Genomic DNA, 13,135 nt, shown 5'->3' with positions numbered 1-13,135 from the left:
AACATAGTCTTTCTTCTGTTGTAGGTGCTGAACAAATATGCCGAGATGAATGTTTGAATTATTTTTGTCCAATCTACTTTATAAAACTCATTCTGCCCCACTCTGCAAGAGGAAGGGAGTCAATTGAAAACACACACTCCCCTTATTCAGAGCAATATCCAAGTTGTCTTGTTGTTTCCTTCTTTTACTCAACAAATATTTACTGAGAGCCTTTTTTGTACCAGGCACTATCCTAGATGCTAGGGATGCTGCAGTGTGCAAACTCTTCCATTCTAGATGAGGGAGACAGATAATAAACAAGACAAATAAAACATGTATTATGTTAGGTTGTGATCAATGTTATGAAGAAAATCAAAGCAGAGGAGAGTGGTTAGGTAGGCCCACTGAGAAGGTGAAGGAGGTGCAGGAGTTAGCCAAGAGGATATCTGGAGGAGAAGAATTCTAAGCAGACTGAGCAGTGCATGCAAAGGTCCTGAAGCAGCAGCATGCATTCAGGGAACAGCAAGGAAGTCAGTGCGGCTCGTGTGCAGTGAGCAAGTTCAAGAGGCTGGTGTAGGGGTGCAGATCGTGGACAGTTTTGCAGCATTGTAGGAACGTGTCTTTTTCTCTGAATGAAATGGGAGGGTTTGGAGCAAAGGAGTGGTACAGTCTGTCTTACATTATAAAAAGACAGCTCTGGCTGATGTACTGGGACTAGATAGGGAGTGGGGGGGAAAGGTAGAGACAGGGAGGCTTGATAAGAAGATACTAGTCATCCAGGTGAGAGGATGGCAGCTTGGACAAGGGTGAGAGCAGTCAGTAGAGATGGTGAGGTGGGCTCATGGGCTGGGCATATTTTGATGACAATAGAGCCAACAGAATTTCCTCATGAATTGGATATAACATGTGAGAAAAAAAAAAGAAACAGAGGAATAAGAAATAGTTCCAAGGATTCGGGCTCGACAAACTGAAGGATGCAACTGACATTAACTGAGATGAGGAAGATGCAGGCAGAGCACATTTAGGGGTAAGGTTAGTACTCTGATCTTGGAAATGTTGAATGTAAGGTACCTCTTGGTGGAGATCCACTCAGAGCCGCCCACGTGGAGAGGCTGAACATATACATTAACAATGGTTGTATTATATACAACTAGACAACTCCAGACAACTAGAGGTGGGATTTTAGACATTTCTTTCTTTCTCTTCCCCCACTTCTCATTTCCTTTCCCCCCTCTCCTTGGTTCTTAAGAATGTCTCAAAAATTTAAATGCAAGTTTTACTTCTACAATAGAAAAAAAATAAGCCAAGTTTAATTTTTAAAAACAACATGACTTATGAGCTATGGGGGAGGAATAATTGAGGATTGTTTGTATCAAAAACTTGAAATTCAAGTCCATTCAACAAGCATTCTCTGTGATCCTACTACAGGCCAGGTGCTCTGCTAGGTTCCAGGGATACCGAGATAAACAGATGTGGTTCCTGCTCTGAAGGAGCTCACAGTTCAAGAGGCTCTAGGGCCAGCCTCAGTCAGTGCTGTAATCAAGGTCCAAACTGACAACCTGGGGAGCATGAAGGAGGGAGGTAGCAGTGAGGGTGCACAAAATTCCTGTACCATAAAACCGTGACCCTGGGCCACACTGAGTGTAATTTTAATGTAGGATGGAAGCACACAGCAGGTGACAGATGGGTGATCAGGTCACTCTTTACTGAAACACAACACACATGCCAGGGGAAGTCCAAGGACATCTCCGGAACAGGCGAAGACCCCACCCGCTCCCTACACACGTACACCCAGGCATATGTGAGCCAGGGTCCCACTGCCATGACCGGGTAAGGCCGTGGCTTGCTGATCTACATGGGAACCTTCCAGGTAACATGGCTCCAATCGTGCTGAGGCCCAGGCTGCAGGCGGCACTGCCCCCTTCCACACGTGGCAGTGCCTGATCACAGCTGATGTTCTTCAGCCCCTCCTGACACGCAGCAGGGAGACTTGGATGGGAGACATAAACATATGCAGTTTACGGTCGAGCTGGTGGGCAAAAGGGAACATATTAGGAGGCCAGCAGCACTTTCTGAACCTCTTGCAGGCTGGGTATAGGCTAGGTCCTTCATGCCATTTAAACCTCACAGTAACCTTAGAAAGCAGGTAGTACCAGCCTCATTTTACAAGGAAGGAAAGTAATATGGAGTACCTCACCGAAGGTCACACAGTTAGGAACTGGAATTCGCACTCAGGTCTACGTGGCGCCAACGCTTGTTGTTTGTCTGACCCCTGAGCCTTTTGCCAGTGGCCAGCTCCCAACAAGAACTGACACCCAACACCTGCATGGCCTGGTTCCTGCACCTCTGCTCCTGATCTGCTCCTATCTGCCTGGCTTCTTTCTGACCCCTGAAATAGTTTCCAGTTTGAGGAGCTCAGATCTGACATATCCTTGGCTTCCTTCTTCAACCAGGATTCACACTTGCTACTTGGATTATCATGTGCAGTGGGAATTTGTCACTTATTTGGCTCTCCCAAATTCAAAGCCCCATGCCATGTTCAGGGACCTCCTTATTATGGGAGTCCTGATAGGCCCCCCTTCCACTAAGAGAACTTCTAGGGCCCAAATATTCCCTCTTCCCGTCATCCCCTGGAAGCAAGATGGGGACACAAGAGTTAGGCTGAGCTGACTCATTCTAGCCTTCCAATGACTCACACCATCCCCCAAAACCCTAACCCTAGAATTCCACCACTAGAAGCTTTGTCCAGGGATCTGGGTTTTAGAATTTTCGCAACTTCTACAAATATAATCTGGGTCCCCATCTAGAGCGTACATCTATGGTGTTTTTTTGGTTTGTTTTTTGTTTTCTGTCTAATATCCCTATCTCCTTCAGAGCCTTTCCTTCCCATTCCATGTGATTCAGGTTGGGCTGTCAGTCATGGTGGCCCTTCCAGGTCAATGAGATCCATCCTTCCCTAGTACGATATGCAGATCTTGGGAGAGGTAAGTGCCTTGTGAATCTAGGGCTGTCACAGCCACCTTTCCTTACATATGAAGAGACTCTGAGGAATGAAGGGAGCAGAGCTAAGAGGGGGAGAGAAAGAGAAAATCCTGATGATCCTGTTTGAGCCTCTGGATCCAGCCATAACTGAAGCTGGACAGCCACCTCTAGGTTTCTTAGCCAATACCTTGCCTATTGTATAAGCTACGATGAGTTGGGTTGCCGCCACTTGCAACTAAAGTCCTGCCTATCTGCCCATTTATAACATTGACCTTCTCCCAGGGGCCTGAAAGCCTGATCTTCCTAAAGCCTGAGGAAATTGGAATGAGGGAAAGAATCTTTTTTTACATAGCAGAGAAGGGGAATTCAGAACTCAGGAAAAACAGGCAGAAGCAAAGCCAGACAGGGATTTTTAGATCTCACTCCTAATACTCCATAAGAAGCTAGCCCCTCCCAAGTGTACAGTATCTTCTGTATCCTGGAGATCTTCCCCAGGGTCTCCGAGAACCTCTCACTCTCCTCTACTCCCCGGCACAGAAAGTGCCACTCACCTGCTGCATCAACCTCTCTGCCACTCTGGGGGCAGTGAGGTCTTTTGAGGAGGCCACGCTCAGCCTCAGGAGGAAGAAGCCTCCATCCTCACCTGCAAGTTGAGAACAGTAGGAAGATGAAAATATGGGTAAGTCATTTCAGGAATCAAGATGTGAACTGTGCTACCCAGTCTCTGTCCCCACGCTGCATATGTGTGCTCACACTCGTGTGTAAATGAGTCTGTGTTCACATAGGATCTTACCTCTATTCACTGCAAAGAGAAAGGATTCCTTCTCTCCAGTAACTGGACCCATCGTAGTGTCTTCCCAACAAGAGGGAAGGAAATGATGGCTAGAGGCCCCATCCACATTTGGAGAAGTCAAAAGAGTAGTGTGAGGAAGGAGAAATGAAAGTGGATCTAGAATGTTCTCAAGGCCTGGAGGCCCAGATGGGGCTGTTGGGAAAGGGGCCAGCTGGGGAGAAGGCTGCAGAGAGGCTGGTCTCTGAGGGGATGTCCTCAGCCAGTGCTTCCAGCTCCAGGTTGGCAGAGGTCTTTCAATCCAGCCTTCCTGACTTAGTAGCTTGTAGGCAACTTCCGTCTTTTCTTGAGCCCTAATATGCCTGCCTTTACCTGCCACATTTTAGTCATTTCTTCCTATTAGAATACTATTAGAATTGATCCAGCAATTGTACTCCTAGAAGTTTATCCTACAGAAAATGACACATATGTGAAAAATGTGCTATTTACTGCAGTGCTGTTTGTCATAACAAAATACTGGAAAAGACCTAAATGTCCAAAAAGAGTCATGTACCACAATATTCATTGCAGCTCTGTTTACAATAGCCAGGACATAGAAGCAACCTAAGTGTCCATCGACAGATGAATGGATAAAGAAGGTGTGGCACATATATACAATGGAATATTACTCAGCCATAAAAAGAAACGAAATGGAGTTATTTGTAGTGAGGTGGATGGACCTAGAGTCTGTCATACAGAGTGAAGTAAGTCAGAAAGGGAAAAACAAATACCGTATGCTAACACATATGTATGGAATCTAAAAAAAAGGTCATGAAGAACCTAGGGGCAAGACGGGAATAAAGATGCAGACCTACTAGAGAATGGACTTGAGGACATGGGGAGGGGGAAGGGTAAGCTGGAACAAAGTGAGAGAGTGGCATGGACATATATATACTACCAAATGTAAAATAGATAGCTAGTGGGAAGCAGCCGCATAGCACAGGGAGATCAGCTCGGTGCTCTGTGTCCACCTAGAGGGGTGGGATAGGGAGGGTGGGAGGGAGGGAGATGCAAGAGGGAAGAGATATGGGGATATATGTATATGTATAACTGATTCATTTTGTTATAAAGCAGAAACTAACACACCATTGGAAAGCAATTATACTCCAATAAAGATGTTAAAAAAAAAAAAAGACCTAAATGTCCATCCATAAAACACTGGTTAAATAAATTATGGTAAAACAAAATACTGAGAAGCCATAAAAAAGAATGGCCTTGTCTCAGAGATCTGTGTTTAACACATGCTCCATTTGCATGAAAAGGAAGATGAGAGATATTATTCTATATCTATATGATATAGTATCTATGTCTATATTATATCGATATAATATGTAGATATCTTTCATCTTCCTTCTTATGCTTCCATGTGCATATTTCATGTCCAGAAGAGGATTCACAAGAAAGTGATACCATCAGTTATGTATGTAAGGAAAATTGGGGAGCTGGGGGACAGCAATGGGAGAAAGACATTTTATGGTGTACTCTTTTGTACTTACTCAATTTCAAATCATGTGAATGTATCATCTAATCAACAAATAAAAGCTTTTTAAAATAAAAATATATTAATAAATTGAGCCTTTAAAAATAAAAGCACAACAGGAGACTAAGTTTTGGAATCAAACAGACTTGGAATTCCACTGTTACTTTTTTACCATCTTTAAATCTATTTCCTCATCTGTCAGGTGGGGTGTAAGAATACCCACCTCATGAGGTAGTTTTGAAGGTTTAGTTAGAGGAGATAACATGCAAAGCTCATACAGTAGTTTACTGCCTGGAATCAGAGAGAAACTTCAGCTGGTGCCAATGCTCACTAGCTGTGAAATATTTTTATATCACCTCTGCCTGGAATACAAAAGATATTCAGTAAGGTAGTTGTGATTAATATTTTTATCTCACCCCCCAAAGAAGGCAGTGCAAGCTGAGGATACTGCAGGGATGAGGCAGGAGGAAGGAGTGATGGGAAGTGGAGGTGAAGGCTATAGGCTGACTGGGAGCTGGGCTGACAAGGCACCTCTTCCCCAAGAAATATCTGTTGTCTTAGAGATGTAGCTTTCTTTCTTTTTTTTTTTCAACATCTTTATTGGAGTATAATTGCTTTACATTTTTCTGTTAGTCTCTGCTGTATAACAAAGTGAATCAGCTATACATACACATATATCCCCATATCCCCTCCCTCTTGAGCCTCCCTCCCACCCTCCCTATCCCAGCCCTCTAGGTCATCACAAAGCACCGAGCTGATCTCCCTGTGCCATGCAGCTGCTTCCCACTAGCTATCTATTTTACATTTGGTAGTGTATATATGTCCATGCCACTCTCTCACTTTGTCTCAGCTTACCCTTCCCCCTCCCCGTGTCCTCAAGTCCATTCTCTAGGTCTGCGTCTTTATTCCTGTCCTGCCCAGACATGTAGCTTTAGACTCCCAAACCTTTGCCCAATTTATTTATTTATTTTAAGTCACCATTTACGGCACCAATTCCAGCAAGTGCATCCAGTGAGCTCCATTTTCATGGGGTCCCAGCTGCTCAGAGGGCAGCAATTTGGGCCAGATGCCCATATGGTATGGCCCTGGCTGAACCAGAGGCGTTCAGATAGTGAGGGCTGTGTCTTTTAAGTAAAATTTGGGTCCTTGCCTGGTGCACAGTAGTTACTTAACAGTCAACTCCGTAGAATGGCAGAGATGGAATGGACTTCACTGCAACCTCCTCCAGCAACTGGTGGAGAAACTGAGGCCCAGAGAGGGAGAGGGACCTGTCCTAGGTCACTCAGGTTGTTAAGGGCAGAGACAAGATCCCAAACCATTTCTCCACACTTTTTCCATACACCACCTTAATTCTGCTCGTTACTGATTTTGGCAAGAACCACTAGAAGATCATGAAGAGGTGACATCAGAGACAGGGCTCAGAATAGGCCCCCAGAGCCTTCCTTTCTCCCTACTCCCTAAACATGCAGACTCCAAACCCCAAATCCCCAAAAATCACACATGGGGGAAGCTGCTCACCTGCAGTAACATCTGTCAGACTTGTCTGAGCACTGGTGGGCGTGGCTGTTGAGGGCTTCCCTCCAGCTGTGCTGGCTATCTTCAAGGTCTTTGCTGAGGCTGTGGTCTTGGCTAAGGTGATGTTTGTTTCTTGACTGCTGTTGGCCGTAGCCGGATGGACAGAAGGAAGAGGGCTCCTGCTGTTGGGAGCGGGCGCACTGAATGTGATGTCAGTGGTAGAAGTCTCTGAGGGGGTGGAGCTCATGATGGTAGTCACTTCAGACAGGCTGTAGACCGTAGCTGAGAACCCAGCAGGGGAAGTCACCTCGCCTACTGTTGACACAGTCCCTGTGGAGATTGTCACTGCTCCTGAGACCTCGGTGTGGCTTGTTGTCTCAACAGAGAGGGATGAGTTTTCTTCCAACAGGTTCACGCTAACTGTCACCAAGTTTCCACTGGGGGCCGTGGCCCTGGCGGCTGTTGTTTCCATTTCTGTGGTGCTACTGATGGTGAGTGTGATGTCAGGTGTGGCTGATTCTGTGGCGCTGGCTGCTGACAAGGTCTCAGCAGAGGCTGTGGTCCTGGCGAGGTGTGATTTTGCTTCAGTGGAGTCAGGCAAAGCGGATGTCTCGGGGGTAGACAGGGCCTTTCCTCTCGTGGGGCTGCGATCTGTGTCTGAGGTCCCAGGGGTGCTGGCAGTTGCTTCCATTTCTGTAACACTGCAGTCGATCACCTCGATGTTGCTGATGTTGTAGGTAACCAAGGCTTTAGCCAGAGCAGCGAAGTCAGGTGACAGGGCTTGTGAGGCGGTGATGGCTGGAACTGAGCTGTCAGAGGAAGCGCTGCTCTCCGAGGACAAGGCCTCGGCTTCTGTAGCGGTGTGAGCTAATTTCAAGAAGTCTACCATGATTCTCTTTGCCTCTTCAGAGCTGTCGAAATTGCAAAGGGTGTCAAAGGCGGCTTTCGAGAGCTCAGTGCCTGTGACGGTCTCAACTGTGGTCATTCCACGTCCCGTGGGGCTGCCGCTTGTGGCTGATGTCTCCATAGGAGTGGTGATCACAGCCAAGGACTTGGAAGGCATTATTTTTATGAGGGCCATGGTCTTGTTTTCCCTGTTCTCTGCTACTGAAATGGTGCTGCCTGGGAGGAAGGTCGTATCAGAGGTCTGGGTGCTTAGGGTTTGAGTTTCCAAAGAGACATGGTTTGACATAGAGGTCTCAGTGAGGTCAGTGGTCTGGAAGACTCCCTCTGAGCTCGTCCTGACCCCTGGAGGGGGTCCTGACCCAGCAGGCACTTCCGTGTGGCCTGGTTCACTGGTGCTGGGGCCTGTATTGGGTAAGACCAACTTTGTGAGCTATGAGTCCCAGGGCACTGACTTCACACAAGCTCTTGTGCTTATGCCCTGGGCACTGCTGGGAGGAAGGTGGGGAGGGAGACTGCTTTTACCCTATTTTTCATCTATATATTCAAGGAAGAGGAGGCACTATTGGGAAGATCAGGCCCATGTGGCAGCCACGGTACTGGGATTGCCCTGACTGATGTCCTCTGATGGCCCACATGAGGCAAGCAATCCCCAGAATCTAGTTGATTATTGGTCTGAAACCATCCGAGTGAATGTGTAGGGCCAGGATCCAGCTTCAAGGGGGAGCAAAAAAGGCAGAAGACCCAAGTGAGCCAAGAACTGCAGAGCAGGGACCATGACTCTTAGAACTTTCTGGAAGAATCTTGTCACTTTCTTTTTTTTTTAATGTTTATTTATTTTCTTATTAGTCATCCATTTTATACACATGGGTGTATACATGTCAATCCCAATCTCCCAATTCATCACACCACCACCCCCTTGTCACTTTCCTATCAATTCTTTTCTCATCCAGTGACTGTTTCCCCATGGAAGTAAAACACTTCAACCACAAGAAATATCTGTGGTTTTGTGTTGAGAGGTAGCTGTGGGGATTGGAGGAGAGGAATTTCCTGGACAGTGTGGGTGATGGCCGCTGCAAAAGAGGGAAGCAGGCAGAGCCCCCGGGGCTCTAGCAAAGGAAAAGGGCAAGCTGCCCACCTGCTCAAGCCTCTCCTGAACGCGGGCCTTAGACGGCAAGGATGGAACCCCAGAACGCCAGAAATGATGAACCCAGCGTCTTCCACAGGAAACAGGGAGCCAGGTGAAGCAAAACTGTACTTTTTAGAAAGAAGCTGCTAGCGTGTCTCCCCAGGGCAGGATGTCTCTGCTCACTGGACCGACACTCTGAGGTCGTGTGAGTGGAGGGCCAGCAGGCACGCATTGCCCGGGGGAGGCTACAGCAAATATTTGGGAGCTGACAAGGGTGCCTCTCCTGTCTACAGAGGGAGAGGGGCTCTCTCTGTATGAGGCCATGGTGCCTCTTGAGGAGGGTTGCCAGATTTAGCAAATAAAAATACAGGATGCCCAGTTAAATTTGAATTTGAATTTCAGATAAACAAGGAATTATTTTAATGACAAATTCTTTTAGTATGTGTATTTCTCATGTAATATTTAAGACATACTTACACTGATAAACTCATTACCTGCAATTCAAATTTAGGTGGACATCCTGTATTTTATCTAGTAACCCTACTCTTGGAAGGAAAAGATGAAAATATAACCACCCTTTTTCAGGGTTCTTATGGTTTAAGATGGTCTTTCCTGAGACCTACTGGCCCCAAAGTACCCAAGGGCCCAAAGGAGGGCCAGGACCATTTGGTCCCCTCTACCTAGGGTGTCAGGACAGGTCCTCCGCTTGTCCTCTTGTGTCTCCCATTGGATAATGAAGCATCACTGGGCCAGGAGGCAAGAGACTGGCTTCTAGTCCCAGATGTGTTGCCTACCAGCTCTGGAGTCTGATGATTTACTGGTGCAAATACTGACTCTGTCCCCCACCAGCGAGGGTCTCATATCTGCCTTGCTGTGGGGGTGAGGACCAGAGGGGAAGGGGGATGGGGAAGCCCTTACATTCCAAAGCCTGCAGGGGGTTATTAAGCATCCCTCCCTGACCACGTCCTTTCAAGGAGTCACCTGAGAGCACACAACCTACTTTCATATAGCGAGAGTTTCAGGCTGTACCCACATGAGGATTAGGTGGCCATGGCTCTCGCTCTCATTACCTGTTCAGTGCGGTCTACCTACACACACAAACCACGCTTTTACAGAAATATACTTGCTTCTCTCCACTTCAAAGCCCGAGATAGTTCTCTGAGCCTCTCAGTCCCCACAGGTGGAGGCAGAGCCCTTCTGTGGCTGCCCACACAGCCTGAAGTTCAAGCTGTGGGGTCTGACCACTGACCTCCCCCTACACATTTTCTTCCTTTCTTGGGAGCCTTGTGGGATCATCTTGCGGTGAAACCTCCTCATGCTTCCCAAACCCATAGCCTCTTGATCTCTGGGGCCCTCACAACCCCCACCCAACTCTCTTACCCACTGGGGGTCTTCTCAAACAGAGCAAAGCCCACCCTGGCTCTTTACAGCTCTAGAATGCTGCAGCTCTCCTGACCCATTCCTCAAATCAAACTGGTAGAGAGGAAAACATCTGGACTTTGGACTCTGAGTTCGAGTCCTGTCTCTGCTGCTTGCTCTGCTGCTTACCAACCTTGTGACCCGGCCAATTCTCCCAGCTCCAAGCCTACATTTTCCCATCTGTGGAATGGAGCTGGGGTACCTATTTCATAGGATTGTGAACATTACATTAAATTAAATGTCAAATGTGCAGCACAGGACTTCCCTGGTGGCGCAGTGGTTAAGAATCCGCCTGCCAATGCAGGGGACATGGTTTCGAGCCCTGGTCTGGGAAGATCCTACATGCTGTGAAGCAACTAAGCCCGCAAGCCACAACTACTGAGCCCACGTGCTGCAACTACTGAAGCCCACGCGCCTAGAGCCCGTGCTCTGCAACAAGCGAAGCCACCACAATGAGAAGCCCGCGCACAGCAACGAAGACCCAACACAGAAAGGAAAAAAAAAAAAGTTAGAAAAAAAAATGTGCAACGCAAGCCTGGTAGATCATGAGTGCATGCAGGAGGCAGTGTGGTCTAGGGGTTATGTATGTGTGGAATAAAAGCCTGGCTCTGCAGACAAGTTACTTAATCCCAGTAAGAAGCCTCAGTCTCCTCTCGGTGGGTGGGGGGCTGGACGAGAGTAAGAATGAGAATTGTATCTCTCTCACAGGGTTAACTGTGAGGATGAAAAGGATAGTGATGGCTGAGTAGAGTTGCCTGTGCTATACAGTGGGTTCTCATTAGTTAGCTATTTTATACATAGTATCAGTAGTGTATATATGTCAAAATGTCATCAAACTGTATATATTGTGTTACAACTGTTTTCATTCAATAAAACGTTACGGGTATATCTATGTCAAAAAAAAAAAAGTGATGATCACAGAGAAAAAAAAAAAGATAGTGGTGGGAGTATATGGGAAATCCCTGTACCTTCCTCTCAATTTTGCTGTGAAGCTAAAACTGCTCTGAAAAATAAAGTCTTAAAAGATAACGCATGGTAATGATGTGTCAGTGTAGCTTCCTCAATTGTAATACATGTACCTCTCTTGTGAGGGATGTTAATAGCAAAGGAGGCTGTGGGGAGGTGGGCAGAAGATACATAGGAATGTCTGTACTTTCTGCTCAATTTTGCTGTGAACCTAAAACTGCTCTAAAAAATAAAGTCTATTTTCACAAGAGATAATGCATGTGACAAGCCTCGCACAGTTCCTATTACAGATCAATGTTCATTCTCTTCTTTCATAAAAGCCCTGCCTCTCTCAGAATCCACCCTCCACAAGCAGCCTGTGACAGTCAGACTTTTCACACAAAAATGGGTTTTTGAAGGAAATCCATGCTAGAAAATAAACTTGGAGGAGAAAGAATCTTGTCAAGCCACATTCTTAGGCTTTAATCAGATCTATCACCAGCCTGCACCTCCCTGACCCCCACAATCTCCCCGCCCCACGTACTCACACCCTCACAGACATAAAGACAAACCCACAGCAACCTCACATTTGTATGGACTGCAGAGTCCCACATGCTTAAGCTGACCCAGTGCCGTTGCATACTATCAGCCATAGTAATACTTCATGTATAGCTTTATGGTTGATGAAAACTAACCCGAGAGAGATACCCTCACCCACAAAGGGCTGCAGTACAGAAGCTCCCACCCAGAGTCAGGAGAGAAGCCCACAGGCACCCTCTGGCCTCCTTACCTGCAGAGCTCCTAGGAGCCCCAGCCACCCAGCAGAAGAAGAAAAGGGGCAGAGCCAGGCCCCAGAGAAAGGCCATCCTAGCTGGGGCTCTGGCCACCATTGCCCAGCAGATCTGCTCACTGCCTCTTGCTGCCACCTTTTCCTGCTTGCTCAACCCACGGAGCAGGGGCGGGCCACCTGCTTAGGTGTGGCTGGGTAGTTTCCAGGGTGTAACCAGGTGATCACAAGTGCACAGGCTGAGAGCTGGCAGGTTGTGTGTCAGGGCTGACAGGGAGCTAACCCTCCTGCCCCCCTTGCCCACTGACACCCCCCTCTCTGAAGTTTGGTTTGAAGCTATGGAATCATTTCCACAGTGATATTCATCCCCTGGGTCCTGTAGGCAGGGAGGCCATGGAAGATGGTGTTTCACACACATTTCCCCCTTCCCATAGCCTTTCCCCCCTCCCTCTCCCCCTGTGCATGGGGCTTTGACTTCTAGTTAGAGAAACATGGGTTTTATTCCTAATTCTAGACTTACTAGCTCTATAATCTAGGGCAAATTGAAGAACTTTCTAAACCTCGACCTCCTGATCTGTAAAATGGGCATAATCCTTACCTCCCTGGGCTGTTTCATGAGGCTCACATGAGATAAAAAGGCTCTAAGTGCCTGCTACATACTTGGTGCTTGTTGAAAACATATACATTTTAGGTGCTCAATAAATGAGTGAAGGCCCTGATGTCCACTCAGATCCTCAAGCAACAGAGAGAAGGAACAGCCCGCTGAGGTCTGCAGGAGACAGCTCTCCAGTGTGGGGCAGGACTCTGATCCCTAACATCCTTCCATCTTTACATCCTGTGATCCTGCATCCCAGCCAGAGGCAGGATCATGTCTTGGGCCAGACTGGAGGTGTGGGGTAGGAAGAGCACAGCTGGGAGAAGGGAAAGTGTAAGTGCGCTGGTCTGAGTCCCCAGGCCTGGGAGGAGGGACACTGAGGGTGATTACTTAGGGAACCTTGGGGATTTGGCCACAAGACGGGGAATGAGGTTGCAGAATGTATTTCCAAATGCCCTAGTGAAGAATCTTATCCCCTCAAAGGGCCAAGGACATAAGCTGTTATGGCCACAGCCAGTGGCCAGACAAGGTATCTTGGGGATTTCAGGGCAAGAGTTTTGTGAATAAAGCAG

The 13,135-nt window shown here is 47.3% G+C and overlaps 1 protein-coding gene across 1 annotated transcript; it reads right to left on the bottom strand.

Annotated features, from left to right (window-relative positions):
* Positions 1 to 1,939: 1,939 nt before the first annotated feature.
* MUC20 (mucin 20, cell surface associated) lies at positions 1,940 to 12,071 on the bottom strand. The gene is made up of 4 exons (XM_060010838.1): positions 11,972 to 12,071; positions 6,789 to 8,093; positions 3,513 to 3,604; positions 1,940 to 2,008 (listed from the first exon to the last, which is right to left on the bottom strand). The coding sequence occupies exons 1-4, from the start codon at positions 12,069 to 12,071 to the stop codon at positions 1,940 to 1,942; spliced, it is 1,566 nt and encodes a 521-aa protein (XP_059866821.1).
* Between the last annotated feature and the right edge of the window lie 1,064 nt (positions 12,072 to 13,135).

This window comes from Delphinus delphis, chromosome 4 (assembly GCF_949987515.2).
Source record: "Delphinus delphis chromosome 4, mDelDel1.2, whole genome shotgun sequence".
NCBI classification, from domain to species: Eukaryota; Metazoa; Chordata; class Mammalia; order Artiodactyla; family Delphinidae; genus Delphinus; species Delphinus delphis.
This window is presented reverse-complemented; position numbering and strand designations above follow the sequence as displayed.